General features: G+C 49.7%; 1 protein-coding gene across 2 annotated transcripts in view; it reads right to left on the bottom strand.

Moving 5' to 3' along the window:
* Positions 1-24607, bottom strand: part of HKDC1 (hexokinase domain containing 1) — a 60889-nt gene that overhangs the window by 15450 nt on the left and 20832 nt on the right. For both annotated transcript variants that reach the window (XM_032256181.1, XM_032256180.1), the window contains exons 5-12: positions 23528-23623; positions 21335-21434; positions 18740-18923; positions 14453-14608; positions 12785-13018; positions 11340-11644; positions 7860-8005; positions 7647-7766 (exon numbers count right to left, since the gene is read on the bottom strand). In XM_032256181.1, the coding sequence (XP_032112072.1) occupies positions 7647-7766; positions 7860-8005; positions 11340-11644; positions 12785-13018; positions 14453-14608; positions 18740-18923; positions 21335-21434; positions 23528-23623 (1341 nt within the window). The remainder of the gene's footprint in view (positions 1-7646; positions 7767-7859; positions 8006-11339; positions 11645-12784; positions 13019-14452; positions 14609-18739; positions 18924-21334; positions 21435-23527; positions 23624-24607) is intronic.

Below are 24607 nucleotides of genomic sequence, written 5' to 3'. Positions count from 1 at the left end.
CCATGATGGCCAGGCTGGTCTTGAACTCCTGACCGCAGGTGATCCACCCACCTCGGCCTCCCAAAGTACTAGGATTACAGGCGTGAGCCACAACACCCGGCTATTTTTTTATTTTAAAAATTTTTTTTGAGATGGAGTCTCGCTCTGTTGCCCAGGCTGGAGTGCAATGGTGAGATCTCAGCTCACGACAACCTCCACCTCCAGGGTTCAAGTGATTCTCCCTGCCTCAGCCTCCCAAGTAGCTGGAATTACAGGTGCTCACCACAATGCCTAGTTAAGCTTTTTGTATTTTAGTAGAGACGGGGTTTCACCATGTTGGCCAGGCTCATCTCAAACTTCTGATCTCAGATGATCCGCCTGCCTCGGCCTCCCAAAATGCTGGGATTACAGACATAAGCCACTGTACCCAGCCTCTATTTGCATTTTTAAATATACACACACATACTCGTATCTGGAAAAGGACTGGAATAATATATACACCAAAAGGGTTAACAATGGTTCCCTCTGGATACAAGATTATGTGTCACTTTCCCTCTCTCTTTTTTGTTAGTTTATATTTTCTAATTTTTCTAAAATTAAAATATATAATTTTTATACTATTGAGAAAGTAGTTTTTGTATTTTTTTTTCTTTGAGACAGACTCTCACTCTGTTGCCCAGGCTAGAGTACAATGGCATGATCTCGGCTCACCGCAACCTCTGCCTCCTGGGTTCAAGCGATTCCCCTGCCTCAGCCTCCTGAGTAGCTGGGACTACAGGCATGCGCCACCACACGTGGCTAATTTTTATATTTTTAGTAGAGATGAGGTTTCACCATGTTGGCCACGCTGGTCTCAAACTCCTGACCTCAAGTGATCCACCCACCTTGGCCTCCCAAAGTGCCGGGATTACAGGCATGAGCCACTGCGCCCCACCAGAAAGTAGTATATTTAATTCTCAAAAGGAAGCCTCAAAAGGTTGCACTGTTAGCCTGAGGCAAGATTGAGTCTAGCCCCAGACTCCATCACCTAGAAAGCCAGGGTGGGGTGAAGGCAGACAGAGCTGGGATGTCTAGGCCAGCAGAACCCCTGGGACAGGAAAGGAAGTCAGAAAATCTGATAGCAGCACCGTCAGCCCCCGTGGCTGGATGCCACTTCACCCTGAGGCCATTAGCCCGCAAGCCCCAGTCTCCCCACTTCCCTCCATAGTTCTTGGGAAACTGGGCCCCTGGCTGGCTCCTTCCCTGGTTGGTATGTGTAGAACATTAGAGAGACACCCCCAACTGGGAAACCTCTCTTATTAATTGCAATTATACAAAACTAATCCATTTTTTGATGTCTCTCTTTTCTCCCCAGCCATCAGGGGCTTTGCTTCTAGCTACCCACGGGTCTCCTCTTCCTCCTCACTGTGTCTGCATGACACCTTCAGAGCTGCTGGGAAAGAGGCCCAGAGGCACAGTGCCCTGAGCCAGGAGCAGTAGCTGTGCCCTGGCGCCCAGTCAGGACCGCAGACAGCTGCACACGGCACGCTTCCGGACCGTGTATTAATTTTTAATGGCAGCAGCAATGCAGGAATGCATTAGTGTAAAAAATTAAAATGTTGCTGATAAGGATAGTTCCCTTCAACTCCCATCCCTTCAATCTGAGAGCTAACCTCTGTCATTAGTCTGATACTCATCCTTCCAGACCTTTTCCTCTCCACCTATTAGTATTTTTTTTCCCCCATTTCTTCTTTTAGGTGTGAAATTACACATATTTTTAAGTAAATAAATTCACACTGTGTGTGAGCTACTGCAATTTGTTTTTTCTCATTCAGTAATGTGTCTTCTAGACCCTTCCAGGCCATTTATATGGATCTGCCACATTCCTTCACTGAGCAAAATATTCAGAAACAAATCCACAGAACACACCTATAAAATGAGTTCTATTTTTGTGATCATTTTCAAATGAAGAAACCAAGGAACAGAGAGGTTAAATAACTTACCCAAGGTCACACAGCCAATAAGTAGAAAAGCCAGGATTTGAACCCAGGCATTGGCTCCAGAGCTCATACTCGTAACTATTCCAACTACTGCCACCCAGTTAGGTAAGGAAGTATCCATGAAGCACTTAGAACAGTGTCTGGCACAGAACAGCCACCATGTATGCATTTGTTAAATAAAAATCAAGTAGTTAACTCCATATGATTGATATACCATACTTTATTTAGTCACTCTCCATTGCCAGATATTTGGGTTATTTCTCATTTTTTTTATTTTTATTTTTTTTTTTAATTTTTTTTTTTTTTGAGACGGAGTTTTGCTCTTGTTACCCAGGCTGGAGTGCAATGGCACGATCTTGGCTCACCGCAACCTCCGCCTCCTGGGTTCAGGCAATTCTCCTGCCTCAGCCTCCTGAGTAGCTGGGATTACAGGCACATGCCACCATGCCCAGCTAATGTTTTGTATTTTTAGTAGAGACGGGGTTTCACCATGTTGACCAGGATGGTCTCGATCTCTTGACCTCGTGATCCACCCGCCTCAGCCTCCCAAAGTGCTGGGATTATAGGCGTGAGCCACCGCGCCCGGCTTAAATTATTTTTTTTAAGGCAGAGTCTCGATCTAACGCCAAGGCTGGAATGCAGTGATGTAATCTTGACTCATTGTAACCTCTGCCTCCCAGGCTCAAGCGATTCCTTGCCTCAGCCTTCCCAGTAGGTGGGATTACGGGCTACTAGCAAGCACCACGCCTAGCTAATGTTTGTATTTTTAGTAGAGACGGGGTTTCACCATGTTGGCCAGGCTGGTCACAAACCCCTGACCTCAAGTGATGCACCCGCCTCAGCCTCCCAAAGTGCTCGGATTACAGGCATGAGCCACCACACCCAGCCCTCATTTTTAAAATCAGATTAAAAACCAGATTTTTTTCAGTATTTCTATGGTGCTACAGTCAACATCCTTCCTCTTTGGGCATGTGTTTGCGAAGCTGATCTGCTGGTATTTAGAATGTGTGCATTTTTAATCTGAAAGATCCCGCTATGTACCAAATAATTCTGTCTTATGAACCCCTCTTGCCCCTTTCTCTGAGTGATGGGTGGTGGGAGGGGAGCTGCCACTCATCCCTCAGAGAAAAGGACAAGTGTGCTTGGATGGTGCTCTCAAAGCCCTCCAAGCTCCATCTCCATTCTGACTATGCACCTACCCATCAGATGAGGCCTCTGTGCCTCAATTTCCCCATATGAAAAATGAAATAAAATAAAAAATAAGCGTAATGCACATGAGGGTATCACTTCTTGAGTTTTTGTTTTGATTAGATATGCTTGGCTGTACAGTGCATTATAGCTAAGATGGTTCAGAAACCCTGGCATCAAGAGTGTGCCTCCTGGACTCCAGGTCCTGATTCCCAACACGACAGAGAGTGAGAGCCTAGGGTCTGCTGGCCCGTGCTGGGTTGGAGCCTCCATCTCCGTTTACAGGTGTGACAACTCAGGCAGCTCATGCCACTCTCTCTGTGCTGCCATTTTTCTCAGCCACACAATGGTGATGAAAACAGTGTGTATACACACAAGAGACAGTATTCCCCTTAAAGATGAAGGAAGCTCCAACACATGCTACAACATGGAGGAACCTTGAGGACGTTATGCTCACAGAAATAAGCCAGATGCAAAAGGATAAATGCCGTATGATTCCACTTACATGAGATACGTAGAACGGTCAAATTCGTAAAGACAGAAAGTAGAAGAGTGGTTATGGGGGCTGGGGAAAGGCAGATGAGGGAATCAGTGGTTAACGGGTACAGCATTTCAGATGGAAAGGAAAAAGTTTAAGAGACGGGTGGTGGGGATGACTGCACAAAAATGTGAATTACTTCATGCCACAGAACTGTGCACATAAAAAATAGTTACAGTGGGAACTTTATGTTATATATATTTCACCACAATAAGAAAATGGTGCTGGGCACGGTAATCCTAGCACTGTGGGAGGCGGAGGTGGGTGGATCACAAGGTCAGGAGATGGAGACCTTCCTGGCCAACATGGTGAAATCCAACATGGTGAAATCCGGTCTCTATTAAAATAAAAAAAAAAATCAGCCGGGCGTGGTGGCACATGCCTGTAGTAGCTGAGTCTTGTTGTTCTGCCGCCCAGGCTGGAGTGCAATGGTGCAATCTCAGCTCACTGCAACCTCTGCCTCAGCGTCCCCAATACCTGGGATTACAGGCACACACCACCATGCCCAGCTAATTTTTATATTTTTAGTAAAGACGGAGTTTCACCATGTTGGCCAGGCTGGTCTCGAACTCCTGACCTCAAGCGATCTGCCCACCTCAGCCTCCCAAAGTGCTGGGATGACAGGCATGAGCCACTGCTTCTGGCCCTGGACAAAATCTTAATGCGTCTTTGGTGCTACTCTTATTATTGTCCTGAGCTCTCTGGTTGACCTGCTGAGCTGATCAGAGTTCTCCCATAAATCTAGGAAGCTGTATTCTGCTTTACGCCAGTCTTGGAAGCTTGGCTGATGAGAGTCTATCAGAAGGACAGAGCTCCTTACCACAAGCTGGTGAGTCTGTCTATGAAGTTGAGGCCAGGGGTTTGCAGAGAATCCACCGCCATCATGTCAGCCCCTGGTGACAGTGTACCCCTTCCTCACCACCATTACCAGCACCGGACTCCTCTCAGCCTCCTCCAGGCTGAATTCCAATCCTATGCCACCTTAAGTCTGAAGGATGATACTAGGATTTGAGTGCCCACCAGGTGCTAGACACCGTGCTGTGCATTTTACACACACGAGCTCATTTACTTCTCACCGTATTCCTCCATTTTCACCAATGGGGAAACCAAGCCTCAGAGAAGTTAGATGATCTTCTCAAGGTTACTCAGATGTGGGCCGGGCACAGTAGCTCACACTTGTAATCCCAGTACTTTGGGAGGCCAAGGCGGGTGGATCACCTGAGGTTGGGAGTTGGAGACCAGCCTGACCAACATGGAGAAACCCCATTTCTACTAAAAACACAAAATTAACCAGGCATGGTGGCACATTCCTGTAATCCCAGCTAATCAGGAGGCTGAGGCAGGACAATTGCTTGAACACGGGAGGCGGAGGTTGTGGTGAGCCAAGATTGCACCCCTGCACTCCAGCCTGGGCAACAAGAGCAAAACTCAGTCTCAAAAAAAAAAAAAAAGGTTATTCAGATGGGAAGCAGTAGAGACAGGGTTGCAAACCAGGAACCCATGACCCCAGAGCCTGTGTTTCCTGACGCTGGGATGGACACCGGGCCTCTCTATGCGGCCACATCTGGGCCTGCTCCCAAGCCCCTAAGGATATGTCCCTTCCCGGAGGCTTCCTGTGTGGGCACTGGCAGAGGCTACAAACTGGCTCCCTCCATCTGCAGAACAGACAGCTCTGCCCCAGCCTTATGCAAAGGCCCAGCCTCACTCACCCACTGCCAGCTCCAGGCAAAGGCCCCGATGACTCACTGGAGCTCTGGGCACTCTAAGAGCTCAGACCGGTAACTAGTCCCCACATCTAAGCTCTACCTCTTAGTTAAGCTAGTTTACAAAAAAACAAAAACAAAAACAAAAAAACCCATGCTAAAAAACACACAGATTGCTGGCCTACCTGTGTCTTAGCTTCCCATTTAAAAACGTTTATTCATTATACATACAATTTAAGCCCGGGTGGTTTGTTGTTGCTGGTGGTGAGATGGAGTCTCGCTCTGTCATCCAGGCTGGAGTGCAGTAGCATGATCTCAGCTCACTGCAACCTCCGCCTCCCAGGTTCAAGCAATTCTTCTGCCTCGGCCTCCTGAGTAACTGGGATTACAGGCGCCCGCCACCATGCCTGGCTAATTTTTGTACTTTTAGTAGAGACGGGGTTTCACCATGTTGGCCAGGCTGATCTCAAACTCCTGACCTCAGGTGATCCGCTCACCTCAGCCTCCTAGAGTGCTGGGATTGCAGGCGTGAGCCACCGCACCCAGCCTTGTTTGTTTTTACACACAGACACATAAATACACACACACACACACACACACACACACACACACATATTTAGAGATGGGGACTTGCTGTATTGCCCAGATGGGTCTCTAACTTCTGGACTTAAGTGATCATCCCACCTTGGCCTCCCAAAGTGCTAGGATTATAGACGTGAGCCACTGCACTGAGTGTGCTTGCTGTGTATGTGTGTGTGTGCTTGCTTTTTTTTTTTTTTTTTTAAAATAGAGATGGAGTCTCACTCTGTTGCCCAGACTAGAGTGCAGTGGTATGATCATAGCTCACTGGAGCCTTAATCTCCTGGGCTCAAGTGATCCTCCCACTTCATCCCGTCAAGTAGCTCAGTTTTGTTTTTTTGGTTTTTTTTTTTTTTAAGAGACAGGGTCTCACTGTGTTGCCCAGGCTGGTCTTGAACTCCTGGCCTCAAGCAATCCTCCCATGTCGACCTCCCAAAGTGCTAGGATTATAGAGATGAGCCACCACACCTGGACAACCCTAGGTGTTTTTACCCTAAAATTACAAGAAAGACTTTGTGATAAATGTCTCCATATTTTTATGAATTATCTATTAAAATGATAAACCATGATGTTCTTCAATGTCAACTAAAGTGGCCATGTGAGCAATTCCTTCTGAGATACTAATATTAGAAAATAAATGCATTTTGCCGGGCGTGGTGGCTCAAGCCTGTAATCCCAGCACTTTGGGAGGCCGAGGCGGGTGGATCACGAGGTAAAGAGATCGAGACCATCCTGGTCAACATGGTGAAACCCCGTCTCTACTAAAAATACAAAAAATTAGCTGGGCATGGTGGTGCGTGCCTGTAATCCCAGCTACTCAGGAGGCTGAGGCAGGAGAATTGCCTGAACCCAGGAGGCGGAGGTTGCGGTGAGCCGAGATCGCGCCATTGCACTCCAGCCTGGGTAACATGAGTGAAACTCTGTCTCAAAAAAAAAAAAAGAAAATAAACGCATTTCTTGCCGGGCACAGTGGCTCATGCCTATAATCCCAGCACTTTGAGAAGCTGAGGCAGGCAGATAAAGAGGTCAGGAGTTCGAGACCAACCTGGCCAAGATGGTGAAACCCTGTCTCTACTAAAAATACAAAAGTTAGCTGGTTGTGGAGGCAGGTGCCTGTAATCTCAGCTACTCAAGAGGCTGAGGCAGGAGAATCATTTGAACCCAGGAGGTGGAGGTTGCAGTGAGCTGAGATTGCACCATTGCTTTCCAGCCTGGGTGACAAGAGCAAAACTCCATTTCAAAAAAAAGAAATCATTTCTTATGATGTGCTGGTAAGCTTTCTTTCATCAGATGATAAAAACCCATTGTAATCCCCTGTTTACATAGCTGTCCAGAAATACACAGATCGTATTACTGCCCAAATGTTATAACTGGCCTTCAATGGTCATTACCTCTTTCTCCCTCTCTCCATAATATTATTCAACCTCTCTTTTAGTAGGAATATTCTGCCTGTGTCCCTTTATTGAATACTACTCTAAATTATCTTGTGAATATCAATCTAAAAAAACATGATAAATTTATTAAAAATTAAGTTGTTGAAATTCTCTATCATGTGCCCCCAGCTGCCCTAAACCTAAGATCCCTGGAAAAAGGAAGGCTGGCTGGGAGTTACCTGGAGATGGCCCCAGTAGAGGAGGGAAGCCCACTGGGCTGGCCACGAGCCTGGCAGGGCAGCCTTACCTTGTCAATGCTCATCTGCCTGCAGGGAAATGAGAACGTGAAGCCCAAAGGTAGGGGGGCTCCCTTGAGGCCCATGTAGTCCAGGAAGTCGGCAATGCACTGCACAATGTGGTCAAAGAGCTGCAGAGAGAGAGTGGCATTCACACCGGGTGGGCACTGACACAGCGTGGCAGGGTGGCACTGCAGAGAGCAAAGCCCTCACTTGGCACTTACCTCCTCGCCAGTGCCCTGCATGATCCCCAGGGGGATGGCGAAGATCTTGTTGTACATTCGTACTGACCTCCGTCCACTTCTGATCTTCACCAGGAGGACACGGAAGTTGGTTCCCCCAAGATCTAGGGCGAGGAACTTTCCTTTCTCTGTAGTGGAGAAAGTAGCAGTTGCACTCCATGACAGGGACTCGTGTCGGGGCATTGGGAGGAAGAGGAGATGCTGGAGCAGAGCAGACCCAGGGCCTGCACTCCTGGGCTTCACAGACCAGAAGGTCACGGCAGCCACCATGCACAGCGCCGCCCGGGCCCTGGGCAGGCATTGTGAGCCTGCGTGAGGCCTGGCTGCGTCCCTTGGCCTCCACTTCTGCAGGAAAGGCCCAGGCACCACCTATGCTGTCACCAGGGAAGTGCCGGGAAAAGAGTCCTGGCCTGGAGTCAAGGGACCTGGGGCTTCTGATAAATGACTTTTTATCTTGAGCAAGAGGGGCAAGGTCCCATCCTTCCACATCTGCAAAGTAAGGGGAGTAGACCTCTGAAGGCTCTTTCAGCTTCACTGACTGACAGCCCTCTCTGGAGCCCAAGGAACGGTGCAGGCATCCAGTCAAGGACATGCATGTTTCTCAAACCCAAAGGGCCTTGTGGCGGGGCTGGGGGAGGGAAGAATCCAGGCAAGGCTGCCCTCAGGGCAAGGAACTCTGGCAGGTGTTTTTGTCCTGTCTCTGTGGCCTAAGGAACTGTTTGTTACCAGCGTTAAATAATTCTTCCTATTCTCTACCTCCTTCCCCAGATCCCCAAACCTCCACCAAGCTAACAAGGAACCTGTCAAGTCCTACCTCATGGTACCGTGTGGTCACCCAAGTGCACTGCCTGTCACTCCTCTGACACCTCGTGGCATCCAAATCTGGTCTGTAGAACCGTTCACTGCCCCTCTGTCTCACTCACTATGTTCTGGCCACACTGGTCTTTTTGCTCTGCCTTGAATTTGCCAAAGACGCCACTCCCAGCCATCTCTCCGACTCCCTATCTGCTTATTTTTCTCCAGAGCACCTGTCATCACCTGGCACAGTGTGGCATTCGTTTGTTCACTGTCTGCCAGCCCAGCAGACTGTGAGCTCCTCGCAGGCATGGACTGTGTCTCACTGCACTATCACTGTGATGGACGGAACCTGACATGGAGTAGGTGCTCAATGAAAGTTTGAGGAATAAAGGCAGAGGATTAAATGGATAGAAGAATAAATAGGTCAGGAGTGGTGGCTCACACCTGTAATCCCAGCACTTTGGGAGGCCGAGGCGGGAAGATCACCTGAGGTCAGGAGTTTGAGGCCAGGATGCCCAACATGGTGAAACCCTGTCTCTACTAAAAATACAAAAAAGCAGCTGGGCATGGTAGTGGGCACCTGTAATCCCAGCTACTCGGGAGGCTGAGGCAGGAGAATCACTTGAACTTGGGAGGCGGAGGTGGTAGTGAGCCGAGATTGTGCCACTGCACTCTGGCCTGGGAGACAAGAATGAAACTCTGTCTCAAAAAAATAAATAAGGGCTGGGTGCAGTGGCTTACGCCTGTAATCCCAGCACTTTGGGAGGCCGAGGCGGGTGGATCACGAGGTCAAGAGTTCGAGACCATTCTCGCCATGATGAAACCCCGTCTCTAATAAAAATACAAAAATTAGCCGGGTGTGGTGGCATGCACCTGTAGTCCCAGCTACTTGGGAGGCTGAGGCGGAAGAATCGCTTGAACCCAGGAGGCGGAGGTTGCAGTGAGCCGAGATTGTGCCACTGTACTCTAGCCTGGTAACAGAGCAAGACTCCGTCTCAAAAAATAAAATAAATAAATACATACATAAATAATTTTTTTTTGCTTTTTAGAGATGAAATCTCACTCTGTCACCCAGGCTGGAGTGCAGTGGCACAATTTCAGCTTGCTACCACCTCCACCTCCCAGGTCAAGTGATTCTCCTGCCTCAGCCTCCCAAGCAGCTGGGACTACAGGTGCCCGCCACCCTGCCTGGCTAATTTATTTTTAGTAGATACAGAGTTTCACCATATCGCCTAGTCACAAATTCCTGGCCTCAAGTGATCCTCCCACCTCGGCCTCCCAAAGTGCTGGGATTACAGGCATGAGCCACTGCGCTCAGCCAAGAATGAATAATTTAACAGTGTCTATTACTGCTTTCAGTTAAGAGATCCCAAGTACAGCTGTCGGACCTTGAGTAGATCTAACATCTGTAAGTCTCAGTTATAGCATCCGTAAGATGGGAACCATTCCCTCTTTGGTAACATTCCAAGTGGGCATGAAATGAAATGAAACGTTCAAAAGTAAATTATAAGATGTAAAGCATTTTACTAAGGTCATTATTTCTGGAAGAGGCTTGTCAGAGTCAAAAAGGTAAAATAATTTGTCTGAAGAACTGACTTCACAACTTAGTGGCTTCTCTTGGCTGAGCACTGAGGACCAGAAGGATCTAGGGTTGGAGAAGTTGGGGGCAGAAAGGGAGCGGGAAAGGGAAGCGAGCCAAGCCACGAAAGAGAGCAGAGCCAGAGCAGGAGCAGGAAGACAAGCCCAGGCAATCCCAGGTGTCTGAAACAAAGCTCCTGGGGACCGAATCTGGGGGCAGAGTCGGGGGGTTGCTCAAAGCATGGGGTACGTTCATGTTCTCATCTACACACACATAAATGCACACACATAACCTAATGTAGGTTTTTTGTTCTGTGTTTTTAACTGCAAATGCCTCGAGTTAACTAAGGCCAGTCGGGCACTGTGTCTCACACCTGTAATCCCAGCACTTTGGGAGGCTGAGGTGGGCAGATCATGAGGTTAGGAGTTCAAGACCAGCCTGGTCAATATGGTGAAACCCCATCTCTACTAATAATACAAAAATTAGCTGGGCATGGTGGCATGCACCTGCAGTCCCAGCTACTCAGGAGGCTGAGGCAGAATTGCTTGAACCCAGGAGGCGGAGGTTGCAGTGAGCCATGATCGCGCCACTATACTGCAGCCTGGGTGACAGAGCGAGACTCCGTCTTAAAGGAATACTAGCCCTTAAATACTACTCTTTCCATTAGAGACATGAATCCAAGTCTCTAAAAACCAAGAACCTCAGGCCGGGCGCGGTGGCTCAAGCCTGTAATCCCAGCACTTTGGGAGGCCGAGGCGGGTGGATCACGAGGTCAAGAGATCGAGACCATCCTGGTCAACATGGTGAAACCCCGTCTCTACTAAAAATACAAAAAATCAGCTGGGCATGGTGGTGCGTGCCTGTAATCCCAGCGACTCAGGAGGCTGGGGCAGGAGGATTGCCTGAACCCGGGAGGCGGAGGTTGCGGTGAGCTGAGATCGCGCCATTGCACTCCAGCCTGGGTAACAAGAGCGAAACTCCGTCTCCAAAAAAAAAAAAAAAAAAACCAAGAACCTCACTGGCTTTAAGGAGTTTTGATGGGAGCCCCAGATAGCCATTCAGAGAGGGAGGCTGTGCCAGCCCACCTGTGCCGTCCGGCAGCCCGCAGACGTAGGTGGGCAGCATCCTGACCGTGGCCAGCGCGTGGCTCTTCTTCTTCAGCCCATACTCCAGCTCAGCCCGCATCTTGGCCTGCACATCCACGAGCTGCTCTCGAGTCAGCCGGAACAAAGCCAGCACCTTGTCAATCTGCTTCCGCTGGGCCTGCACGCGGGAGGCCACTGCGGTCACCATGGCGGCCCCCTTGGTGCTGCCACTCTCCGACAGGAGGAAGCGGACGTCACAGCTTGGGACCAGCTTCCTCACCACCTTATGCAGGCGTTTTGGGTACCTGAAGCAGGGGTGATGGCAAAACATTTAGTAATCATAAAGGCCAGGCTCGGGTACAGACCCAGGGGCAGCAGTGAACCCGGTCCCAGAGGGCCCTGCCCAGCCAGGGCACAGCCCTTTATTTGCTGATGGTAGGGAGGGCAGGGTGGACAGGAGGGAGGAACTAAGAAGCTGGGGCAGTGGAAGGCACTTGGGAGGCTCAGTGAAGAAGTGCCTATCAACCAACATTTCCACTAATCTGCGCATAAGGTATTGGCTGAACATCATTTCTGTCCTAAGGGAAGGATTTCCTTTCTCGGCTCTTTCCAGGGTATAACTACTTGACTTCCAAGTCTAACCCTGGTAGCCAAAGGGGCTTTCACTCTCTTTCCTTCTGGAAAATTCCCATTTCCCTGTGTTTTCCTACCAGGATCCTTCCATAATCTTGGCAACCTGTGCCATCTCTATTTTTCCCCATCTAGATGTATCTTACTCTTACTTTCTGGTCTTAACCACATAGTTGGTATTCAGTAAATAACGGAAGAATGAATGGGTAGATGAATGGACGGGTGATGGATGGATGGACATAGATACATGGATGGACAGCATTCCTAATTAGGCAACTGGCTTTAGCAGCAGCATATTTTTCTTTTTTCGTTGTTTTCTTGTTTTTTTGAGATGAGTCTCACTCTGTCACCCAGGCTGGAGTACAGTAGCGTGATCTTGGTTCACTGCAACCTCCCCCTCCCGGGTTCAAGCGATTTTTTTGCCTCAGCCTCCTGAGTAGCTGGGATTACAGGCGCGCACCACCATACCTGGCTAATTTGTGTATTTTTAGTAGAGACGGGGTTTCATCATGTTGGTCCAGGCTGGTCTCGAACTCCTGACTTCATGATCTGCCCACCTCAGCCTCCCAAAGTGCTGGGATTACAGGTGTGAGCCACCGCACCCGGCAGAATATTTCTTTAAGAGTGATCCCCAAAAGCAACCTAGGCAGCTAGATACATCTGGGCCCTGGATTCACCCTTTTCCTTATAATCTCAGAACCAACAAGAGAGGTGGATGGTTCCAGGCCCCAGAGAAGCAGTATAGTCCAGAAGACACTGGGGCCCTGCTCCAGGGAGACCCATCTGTGGGGGTGTCGCTGGCAGGCAGCACTCACTGAGGGTGGATCTTGTAGAGGGTGCCGTCCACGCCCACCGTGGTCCGCAGCCGTTCCACCCTCTTGTTCTCCTGGAGGCGCGTCAGGATGGCCGCCAGGGCTGCTGCACAGAGGTTGGCGGAGCGGAAGGAGACTATGGTGCAGACATGCTGGACGGCAACGCAGTCGGCCTCGGACGGCTCCAGGCCCAGATCCACCAGGATCTCTCTTGTATTGGCAAGGCCTTCTTTATACCTGGGCAGGGGACAGGAATGAGCAGACCACACTTCTCCATCCCATCAGTATCCTCCTGGGGAGACTAGGTTCCCCACCTCTCAGGATTGTGAAAATAAATAGGCTGGCCCATAGTAATAGAATAAAAATAACAATTATCAACATTGATAGTAGCAACCACCGCAAACTGAGCAGTCACCACGAGCTCAGGTTGTCTAAGGATTTGACGTGTATTAACTCCTTTAACTCTCACAAAAATCCTGCAGGAGGCACTGTCATTACCCTAGCATACAGATGAGAGATGTGAGGTGCAGACACAGTGAGTAACTTGTCCATGGATGCACAGCTAGTAAGGGCTAGAGACGGGATTTGAACTCAGCAGTTAGATCCTAGCACCCACATTTTTTTTTTCTCTGAGACAGAGTTTGGCTCTTGCTACCCAGGCTGAAGTGCAATGGTGCAATCTCAGCTCACCAAAACCTCCGCCTCCTGGGTGCAAGCGATTCTCCTGCCTGAGCCTCCCAAGTAGCTGGGATTACAGGCATGTACCACCACGCCTGGCTAATTTTGTATTTTTAGTAGAGATGGGGTTTTTCCATGTTTGTCAGGCTGGTCTCAAACTCCTGACCTCAGGTGGTGTGCCCGCCTTGGCCTCCCAAAGTGCTGGGATTACAGGCGTGAGCCACCGGGACTGGCTGCACCCACACTTTTTTAATCAGCCTGTGCAATGCTGACTTTCATGGAAATTCTGTCCCTGCCAAGTTCTGCATAGACATAGACACCGCGGGTCAGCGCCACATGGCTGAACTCAGAATCTAAACTGATCACAAAGTCAGGGCAATGCCAGTGTTTCTAAGCCTGAGGAGCAGGACCCTCAGATGTACTGGACAGCATTGTAGTCACGCTGGGGCCAGCGTCTTCACCTGCTGCCTTCACCAGCCAGCTCCCCCAGCAAGGGACCTGTGTGTAAGGCCTCAAGTCACCACATTCAAAGCCAGTCCCTGATGGGTGCAGATGAAGGCTCTGCCATCACAGGAGCTCTGGACTTGGATTCCACACATGGGCTTTGAGGATCCAGGGATGCCCTGATATTGTCAGCAAACTTGTGTGTGAATGTACATTTTTGGGGTTAAGGGTCTAGAACTTGAATAAAGTTCTCAAAAGGATCTGTGATCCTAAAATAGTTACAAGTTACCACTTTAAGAAGAAGGCAACAGAAATGGGAAGAGGGTAGCCCTCTGACAGCAGCGTCCCTTGCTGATGAAACCAACAAGAGCATCTCATCTGAGTCATGGCAGAAATTGCTAACCCATCTGAAGCCATGCCCAGGTCTGAAATCCTCTTGATGAAGGAAGAGGATCTGGTCCCTCCTGCTGTCCCACCATGCGGAGCACCCCACACCTGGGCCTCCCAGCCCAGCCCTCCACAGAGCCAAGGCAGAGGGGACCTGCTTACTTCTCCATGGCAGCTACGTGCCGTGTTTCAATCTTGCCCTTAGTGTGGAGAGCAGAGGATTTCTCACCGCCGAACAGGAGGCCAGCCTTGGCCATCTTCAGCAAGATGAGCCTGACAAGCTCCCCCAGGTACAGGCCACTGATCATCTTCTCGAACCTGCAGGTGGGTGAACAGATCAGTGGATGCAGCCCCCTTTGGTTTCGCAGCATCATTTCCTGAAGACCGGGAGCCACTGCCCGCAGCCAGGAGCAGGTGGGAGAGGGCTGAGCTAAGATTCCCTCCTGCTTACATAGTGCTGGATGGCAAGAACCTTTGTCTCAAATCACCCTGACCATGGGTGCCATTCAAGCATAGGGACTCTCAACTTCATAGACTTTGGGTATTTTCCCAAGATCACTCAAACATGATGTGACAAGTTGAATTTCATACTCAGATGCTTCCCACGCCTATATCAAGTCCCTGTCCAAGAGAGAAGATGCTGTGCCTGTGAGATGGGCTTGAACAGCCCCATAGAGGCTCTACAACAATGTGGATTTAAGATCCCCATGGCTGGCCGGGAGCGGTGGCTCACGCCTGTAATCCCAGCACTCTGGGAGGGAGAGGCAGGTGGATCACGAGGTCAGGATATGGAGACCATCCTGGCCAACATGGTGAAACCCCGTCTCTACTAAAATTAAAAAAAAAAAATAGCTGGATATGGTAGTGGGCACTTGTAATGCCAGCTGCTCAGGAGGCTGAGGCAGGAGAATGGCCTGAACCTGCAGACTGTCAAGAGACAGAGGCTGCAGTGACCAGAGATAGTGCCACTGCACTCCAGCCTGGGCAACAGAGTGAGACTCCATCTCAAAAAAAAAAAAAAAAAAAATCCCTACAGCTACCTACAGCTTTACTCTAGTCTGCACACCAACAATTCCTGCCTCCCAGGTAGACTGTTAATTATCATTATTATTACTAGAGACAGGGCCTCATTCTGTCACCCAGGCTAAAGCCCAGTGGTGCAATCATAGCTCACTGCAGCCTCGAACTCCCAGTCTCAAGTGATCCTCCTGACTCAGCCTCCCACAGGTATGTACGACCACACTTGGCTAATTTTTTTTTTTCTTTTTTTTTTTGTAGAGACGGGGTCTCATTATATTGCCCAGGCTGGTCTTAAACTCCTGGCCTCAAGTGTTTCTCCTGCCCTGGCCTCCCAGAGGACTGGGATTACAGATGAGAGCCACCGTACCAGGCCTAAATATGTTTATTCTCCAAACACAGTAAGACACAAAATCAGGGACAATCTATTTCATCATCTACCTTATATAGTTCACTATAAAAAGTCTTCAAGAAATAGAAGACAATCAACAGAAATTTAGGGTGGATGTCAGGGAATATAATATATATATTTTTTGAGATAGGGTCTTGCTCTGTTGCCCAGGCTGGAATGCAATGGTGTGATCATGGCTCACTGTGCCCTGGACCTCCCAGGCTCAAGTGATCCTCCCATCTCAGCCTCCCAGTTAGCTGGGACTACAGGCATGTGCCATCACACCTAACTACCCTTTTTTTTTTTAAATTTTTATGTTTGTAGAGACTGGTCTCACTATGTTTCCCAGGCTGGTCTCAAACTCCAGGACTCAAGCAGTCCTCCCGCCTCAGCCTCCCAAAGTGCTGGGATTATAGGTGTGAGCCACCATGCCCAGCAGGAACAGAATCTATTTTAAGTAAAATGGAAATGGGTGAAGATGATAAAATTAAAAAAAAAAAGTGGATGCTACGTCCTTGGGACATGACTGCTCTGGGTCACTAGAGCACAGGCATGTGCCTGGAGTAGGTGCCACCAAGGCGGAATGTGCTCCCCGGGTGTTCAGTTCTAGTGTTTGAATCGTTCCTAGGAGGTGCCTGAAATTCACCAGCATGTCTTGGCAAAATGGCTGATTCCAGGGTCAGGGCTAGGAAAGTGTGACATGAGCCTGGAACATCTTAGGGTGCCAGGAAATAAGGAAGTACTTAAAGAGTGATAGAATGCCCGGCACAGTGGCTCATGCCTGTAACCCCAGCACTTTGGGAGGCTGAATTGGGCGGACCACCTGAGGTCAGGAGTTTGAGACCTGCATGACTAACATGGAGAAACCCCGTCTCGACTAAAAATACAAAATTAGCCAGGTATAGTGGCCCACACTTGTAGTCCCAGCTACTTGGGAAGCTGAGACAGGAGAATTGCTTGAACCCGGAAGGCAGAGGTTGCAGTGAGCCGAGATCGCGCCACTGCATTCCAGCCTGGGCAACAAGAACGAAACTCTATCTCAAAAAAGAAAAAAAAAGAGTGATGGAACATGCCAAAAGCAACAGGAGCCAGCTTGAGGGGCTTCTTTGGCCAAATCGGAAAAAAATTTGAGCATGAAAATAAAAATGATGGACAGCGGCAGCCGTGCACAGTGGCTCACACCTGTAATCCCATCACTTTGGGAGGTGGAGGTGGGCGGATCACAAGGTCAGCAGATTGAGACCATCCTGGCCAACATGGTGAAACTCTGTCTCTACTAAAATACAAAAAATTAGCCAGGCATGGTGGTGGGCACCTGTAATCCCAGCTACTCTGGAGGTTGAGGCAGGAGAATCACTTGAACCCTGGAAGTGGAGGTTGCAGTGAGCTGAAATCACGCCACTGCACTCCAGCCTGGTGACAGAGCAAGACTCTGTCTCAAAACAAAACAAAACAAAACAAAACAAAATGGGGGACAGCAAACACGGAGGGAAGGCCCAGCCACCACCTGCTGAGTGATTAGGCCTCCGGGAAAGCAAGCTGGGGGCAGGGGGCATGGACATGCAAACATGAGGAATTCAGCTGCCCTGCCTTCTCCTTGCTGGCCAGGTTTGCTCTGCAGCCACCGTCCCAGTGCTCTAAGAGGGGAGGACCCGTGTCACCTGGTTCCCAGCCTTATCTTCAGCGCCTTTCACACACATATGTAACATAGAATTACTGACTCAATTAGAATTAGGGTTATGGCCGGGCACGGTGGCTCAAGCCTGTAATCCCAGCACTTTGGGAGGCTGAGGTGGGTGGATCACGAGGTCAAGAGATCGAGACCATCCTGGTCAACATGGTGAAACCCCGTCTCTACTAAAAATACAAAAAATTAGCTGGGCATGGTAGTGCGTGCCTGTAATCCCAGCTACTCAGGAGGCTGAGGCAGAAGAATTGCCTGAACCCAGGAGGCGGAGGTTGCAGTGAGCCGAGATCGCGCCATTGCACTCCAGCCTGGGTAACATGAGTGAAACTCCATCTCAAAAAAAAAAAAAAAAAAAGAATTAGGGTTATTAGGGTTGTGACTTAGGGAAATCTCTCAATGTCCTTGGCTTCAGTTTCCTCATTTGTCAAATGAAACTGAAATATAAGCCGCGCTTTAGAAGTTTGTTGCAGTGGGGCCAGGCGTGGTGGCTCATGCCTCTAATCCCAGCACTGTGGAAGGCCAAGCTGGGAGGATTGCCTGAGCTCAGGAGTGCAAAACCAGCCTACCCAACATGGCAAACCCCCAACTCTACAAAAATACAAAAATTAGCCGAGCATGGTGGCACATCCCTGTAGTTCTAGCTCCTCTGGAGACTGAGGTAGGAGGATTGCTTGAGCCTGGGAGGTGGAGGTTACTGTGAGCCAAAATCGTGCCAATGCACTCCAGCCTGGGCAACACAGTGAGACCACATCTCAAAAAAGAGGAAAGAAAAGAAAGAAAAGGAAAGAAAGAAAGAGGGAGGGAGGGAGGGAGGGAGGGAGGGGAGGAAGGAGGGAAGGAAGGAAGGAGGGAAGGAAAGAAGGAAGGAAGGAGGGAAGGAAGGAAGGAGGAAAGGAAGGAAGGAGGGAAGGAAGGAGGGAAGGAGGGAAGAAAGGAGGGAAGGAAGGAAGGAGGGAGGGAGGGAAAGAAGGAAGGAGGGAAGGAAGGAAAGAAGGGGGAAAGGAAGGAAGGAGGGAAAAAAGGAGGGAAGGAAGGAAGGAGGGAGAGAGGGAGGGAAAGAAGTAAGGAGGGAAGGAGGGAAGAAAGGAGGGAAGGAAGGAAGGAGGGAAGGAAGGAAGGAGGGAAGGAAGGAAGGAGGGAAGGAAAGGAGGGAGGGAGGGAGGGAGGGACGGAGGGAGGGAGGAAGGAAGGAAGGAAGGAAGAAAGGAAGGAAGGAAGGAAGGAACATAAGAAGAACAAACTTGTGGTGACGGATAGCTAGTCACAACTGGAGAGCCTCCCAGGTAGCCAGGGGACCTGAGTGATTGCACACTGCCTAGTGCCGGTGCCCAGATATCAGCAGCAGGGAACTCACAGTTGCTTTCCTGGGTTGAGAGAGCCAAGGTCCAGCTCCCTGTCGAACTCGGTGCGAATGTCCTCCAGGGCCCCGTCGTCCCCGAAGGCCCCCCACTCTGTGTTGATGCACATCCTGCCCTCGTCGCCCTCCACTAGGTCAATGTTGCTCATGTCCTCCATGTAACACGCATTGGTGCCCGTTCCTGAACCAGGGATCAGAGAGAATATGCAGAGAGGGCTGCCAGCTGGGCACAGACAGAGAACTCTTGACTGCTGGGGAGTCCTCCATGTCTCACAAAGTGCTTTTCATCCCCGGGGCGGGCTCTCGCTGGGGGAAGCAGCTTGGGCAAGCCCCAAGCACATGGGGAATACAGCTGACAAGTCAAGTCCGCACTTCTCAGAGTGCTCAGCGTTTGCAGTTCTGAATGGAGTCAATTGTGAGGAAGTCCCCTGATAAATATGGATGAAAGCTGACGAAGCGCTCTTACAAGAGGATGATAAATGAAGCTAATCTTGTAAATATATATATTTTTTAGATCACCAACCCAGGGTAATTTTGAAAATTCTTTGCCTTAGCTACTTAGCTTTGCTCTATTTGATACGGAAAATATTCTTTACTTATAGCCTGCCACAAATTGTTTCTAGCAGAAGCCGCATCTGTATCTTAGACGGTGATTAGCTATCACCTAAGAAAGCAACACTCCATGATGCAAACACAAAATCACTCCCAGGAAATGCCTCAAACACTTGAGCGCTGGGGAATGACTACAGATGGGCACCATCTTTTTGGAATCTTTTGGGAGGATGGAAAAGCTCTAAAATCAGATTGCAGTAATGGTTACAAAACTGTACATTTACTAAAAGTCATTGAATCGTGCACCTAAAATGAGAGGACTTTTATGCCTCAATAAAGCTGTTTGAATTTTTTTTTTTTTTTTTTTTAGGATCTTCCCTTGGCTGATACTCTGGTGTGAGTATTTTAAATGCCAACATGGAAAATGAGAAATGTTGAAAAGCAGAGTGTGATATTTGGAAAAAGCTTTTCTCAGAAATGCACGGACACTGTTTAGGCGTGCCCCCCAATCTGTGGTTACCAGACGCAGTCACAAGGACAGACGGGTGCCATGACTGGCAAGGGCCTGATCCATTTTGAGGCTCCTGGAAACGGTCAGGCAGATGGAGCCCGTCAGCTTTAAAGAGCTGCCCTTCGGGAAAGCCAGGCTGAGGAAAGTCTTGTGGGACAGTAAGGAAAAGCAATAATGGGAAAAGGAGAAGGGGACATTCAAGAACGACCTATAAGTCAGAGCTGTTCTGCCTTACTGTACCCCAAACTGCCTTCCCACACATTCGTCCAGCAGACCCCGCAGCTCTGATGTGGAGACCACCCGCAGGACACCCCTACTGCACCACGACTGCCCTGGTCCAGGCTGCACTGCACCCCGCCTGACAGTCCAGTGGTCTCTTGGCTGGTCACCCTGCTTCCACTCTTGTCCCCCATCATCGATTATCCACACAGCAGCCAAAATGGGCTTTTTAAAAAATGCACACCTGGCAGGGTGCGGTGGCTCACACCTGGCAGGGTGCGGTAGCTCACGCCTGTAATCCCAGCACTTTGGGAGGACAAGGCAGGAGGATCACCTGAGGTCAGGAGTTCGAGACCACCATGACCAACATGAAGAAACCCTGTCTCCACTAAAAATACAAAAATTAGCCGGGCATGGTGGTTCATGCCTGTAATCCCAGCTACTCAGGAGGCTAAGGCAGGAGAATTGCTTGAACCCAGGAGATGGAGGTTGCGGTGAGCTGAGATCATGCCACTGCACTCTAGCCTGGGCGACAGGGCAGGACTCCATCTCAAAAAAAAGGGTATCCATTTAGCCATCCCCCACCCAGAGGTCTTCAGTGCCTTCCAATATCCCTCAGGGGATAAGCCAGTGACCTTACAATGACTGTGTCCACGTCCTGTGCAATGTGCCCAGTCCATCCACCCCCTCTCACTTGAATGACCTCCGACTCTCAGCCTTCACTCACCTCATCCAGACAGCACTCAGCTGTAGGGTTTCCCCGGTCCCCCCACTCTGCCCTGGACCCCTTCCCATCTCCAACCTATAGGTGTCCTTTCCTTTGCAAGGGACTCCCTCCCCTGCACCCTCACCTAGCTCCCTGGTTTGCATCATTGACGTCCCAGCTCAAATGACACCCCTCGGAGAGGCTTCCCTGACCCCCGGTCCCACTCACAGTCACATCACCCTCTTTGTGTTTTTTATCATGCTAGCCACCACCTGAAATTACCTTAGCAGTTTAGGCCTCCTGGCCTCTCACCACCTCCCCACTGAAAGCTTCAGGAACACAGGAACTGCCAACTTCGAACCTGGCACCAAGCCCAGGGCCCAGCACCCAATGGATGGGCACTCAGTAAACACTTGTTAAATGGATGAATGAATATGCATAAATGAATGAATGAATGAATGAATGAATTTTTCATGTCCCTATGTTGCTTCTCCTAAATAGTGTCAGTGCCCTTCCCACCAAATTCACTCAGAGTTTGCTAAAATGAAATCCCCGAACAGCCCCTTCTCCCTCACTCTCAAAAAACCCAGTCCAACTGAGTTACCGATGATGACACCAACTTCGCAGTGGGGGTCGTCATAGGCACAGGTCATCATGGTCCCCACGGTGTCATTGACCAGGGCCAGGATGTCCACGTCCATGTCCTGCTGAACACAAGGCAGAGGCCATCAGCGGGTGGGAAGGAGGTGTTCCCTCCATTCATCCCACATAGGCAGCAGTGAAGGTGGCTGCTGAGACACCCCTAGATCCTGTCTGTGGGGCCGCCTGGAGGAGCAAGGCCTTGTCAAGGTTCAGGGTCTAGGGGAGAGAAAGAGCCGTGGGGAGCTGAAGAGAGAACCCCGCCCTCCTGCTTTGCCAGTGAAGGCCTCTATGCAATGGAAATATGAGGGACAAACCACCAGGACTCCAGCCCTTGCTTTATGGGTTTTTTGGGGTGTTTTGTTTGTTTTTGAAATGCAGTCTCACTCTGTTGCCCAGATTAGAGTACAATGGCTCAATCTTGGCTCACTGCAACCTCTGCCTCCCGGGTTCAAGCACTTCTCCAGACTCAGTCTCCTGAGCACCTGGGATTACAGGCACACGCCACCACACCTGGCTAATTTTTGTAATTTTAGTAGGGATGGGTTTCACCATGTTGGTCAGGCTGGTCTCGAACTCCTGACCTCAGGTGATCCACCCGCCTTGGCCTCCCAAAGTGCTGGGATTACAGGCGTGAGCCACTGTACTCAGCCTCTTTTAATTAAAAAAAATTTTTTAAATTTACAGATAGGGTATCAGTATGCTGCCCAGGCTAGAGCGTGATGGCCGTTCACAAGTACAAACACAGCACAGCACAGCCTCGAACTCCTGGGCTCAATTGATCCTCCTGCCTCAGCCTTCTGGAAGTTGAGGTCCTACAACTTTCAGCCTTTCTGGGACCATGGGAAGACACAAAGGAAAGCATGTTTATCCTGGGAGAAGTGGCATTTCCAAGGGAAAACACCACGTGAGAAGTCCTCGCCCACGGGGACATCTCAGCCAGCAGGCACAGCCTCAGCCAAGTCCTCGCCGTGTGTGGCACGGTGACTTCCTGTGTGGATTTCCTGTTCCACCATGTCAGCTTGAGCTACTGCACTAACATCCCCCAAGGTTTGGAAGAACATTTTAAAGCGAAATGAGAGCCGGGCATGTGGCTTATGCCTATAGTCCCAGCTATGCAGGAGGCTGAGGTGGGAGGATCATTTGAGCCCAGCAATTCAAGGATGGAGTGCCAGGCACTGCCAGCCTGGGAAGCACAGCAGGACCTCATCTCTAAAAAAAATAAAGTAAAATGAAAACAACAAGGGAAAACACAGACTGTAAAAAAAAATAAGATCCCAGCTTTAAAGAAAAAAAAAACACTGGAAGGGCATGCAGTAAAATATGTCTCTTGCTGCCAGGGTAACAAGCAATTTGGGTTTATTTGTGTACTTTTCAGCTCAGCAAGGAGTGGCCCTTGTTTCTGCTAATTTAAATTATTGTAAAATACATTCAACAAATGGGGATTTGTTTTGTTTTTTTTTTTTGAGATGGAGTTTCACTCTGTCACCCAGTCTGGAGTGCAATGGCATGATCTCGGCTCACTGCAATCAAGCCTCCCAGGTTCAAGCGATTCTCCTGCCTCAGCCTCCCAAATAGCTGAGATTACAGGCACCTGCCACTATGCCTAGCTAATTTTTGTAGTTTTTAGTAGAGATGGGGTTTCACCATGTTGTTCAGGCAGGTCTTGAACTCCTGGCCTTAGGTGATCCTCTTGCCTTGGCCTCTCAAAGTGCTGGGATTACAGGCGTGAGCCACCATGCCCAGCTAATCGGGATATTTAATGGACAGAGAGTGGAAAGTGAAATAGAGAACCAGCCCGGAAAGAAAACGATCTTTTCAGCCTCAGAGAGGAGGGTGTGCGAGGCATACACACAGCACCAGATCTAACCCAGTCCTCCGGAGAGGGCTGTGGCTGCTGGGGAGGCCCAGGGAGGAGCTGGCCGCCTTTCAACTGGGATTGCTGCAAACCCCGCCTACCAAGGCTCTGGGGGTTCATCCAAGTTGGCCACATCTGTACTACAGTGGGACTTTCCCTGACACCAATTCCTTCTCTGAGTCTCCCTCCACGCAGGCACCATATGGGGGCCCCTCACCCCACCCCCACCCCCACCCCCACCAACCCAAGAGAAAGGAGCTGGGGCTGGGAGAGCCTCCCACACCGAGGCAAATTCCTCACCTTGTGTCTTCTCATGGCTTTGGTCAGACGGCTCACCACATCTGTGTCCTGAACTCCTCTCGCTTTAAACTTCTTTGTCCATGAAATCAGGACACCCTGTGAGAAGATTTCAGGTCCAGTCTGAATGAAGGAGGTGGTGAGATGTGCAGCTGAGCTGCAGAAACTCACCCTACATGCATCCCTCGAGGCCTTCCTTTCCCTAAGCTGAATCACCCAGCTTTTTAAAACATTGCTTCCACAGCCTTTTCTAATAATGTAAATGACTGTATTACTCTCACCTGAGTCGTTTGAAATATATGGTAGAAGGAGCAATTACTGAAAAGTCAGAGCTCTTGGATTCATGAGACACTAGACAAGTCATTTAACCTCTGTGATCCTCAGTCTACTCCTCTGCAAAATGGGAATGTTATCTCCCTGCCTCTCTCAAAGAAATGCGCTAATGAAAATATGTAGTGGGCCGGGCGCAGTGGCTCACACCTGCAATCCCAGCACTTTGGGAGTCTGAGGCAGGTGGATCACAAGCCAGGAGTTCGAGACCAGCCTCGCCAATATAGTGAAACCCCGTCTCTACTAAAAATACAAAAATTAGCTGGGCATGATAGTGGGGGCCTGTAATTCCAGCTACTTGGGAGGCTGAGGCAGGAGAATCACATAAACCTGGGAGGTAGAGGTTGCTGAGATCACACCACTGCACTCTAGCCCAGGTGACAGTGCCAGACTTCGTCTCAAAAAAATAAGAAAAGAAAAAGAAAATACCTGGTGGGCCAAGCACGGTGGCTCACACCTGTAATCCCAACACTCCAGCACTTTGGGAGGCCAAGGCAGGTGGATCACAAGGTCAGGATTTCGAGACTAGCCTGACCAACATGGTGAAACCCCATCTCTACTAAAAATACAAAAATTATCAGGCATGGTGGCGTGCGCCTGTAATTCTGGCTACTCAGGAGGCTGAGGCAGGAAAATCCCTTGAACTCGGGAGGCGGAGGTTGCAGTGAGCAGGGATCGTGCCACTGCACTCCAGCCTGGGTGACAGAGTGAGACTCCATCTCAAAAGAAAGAAAGAAAGGTGGGGGGGGGAGA

Source organism: Sapajus apella, unplaced genomic scaffold (assembly GCF_009761245.1).
Source record: "Sapajus apella isolate SASKATOON/1434 unplaced genomic scaffold, GSC_monkey_1.0 scaffold94, whole genome shotgun sequence".
In the NCBI taxonomy this organism is placed as follows: Eukaryota; Metazoa; Chordata; class Mammalia; order Primates; family Cebidae; genus Sapajus; species Sapajus apella.
The sequence above is the reverse complement of the archived record's forward strand: the minus strand, read 5'-3'. Positions and strand labels throughout refer to the sequence as shown.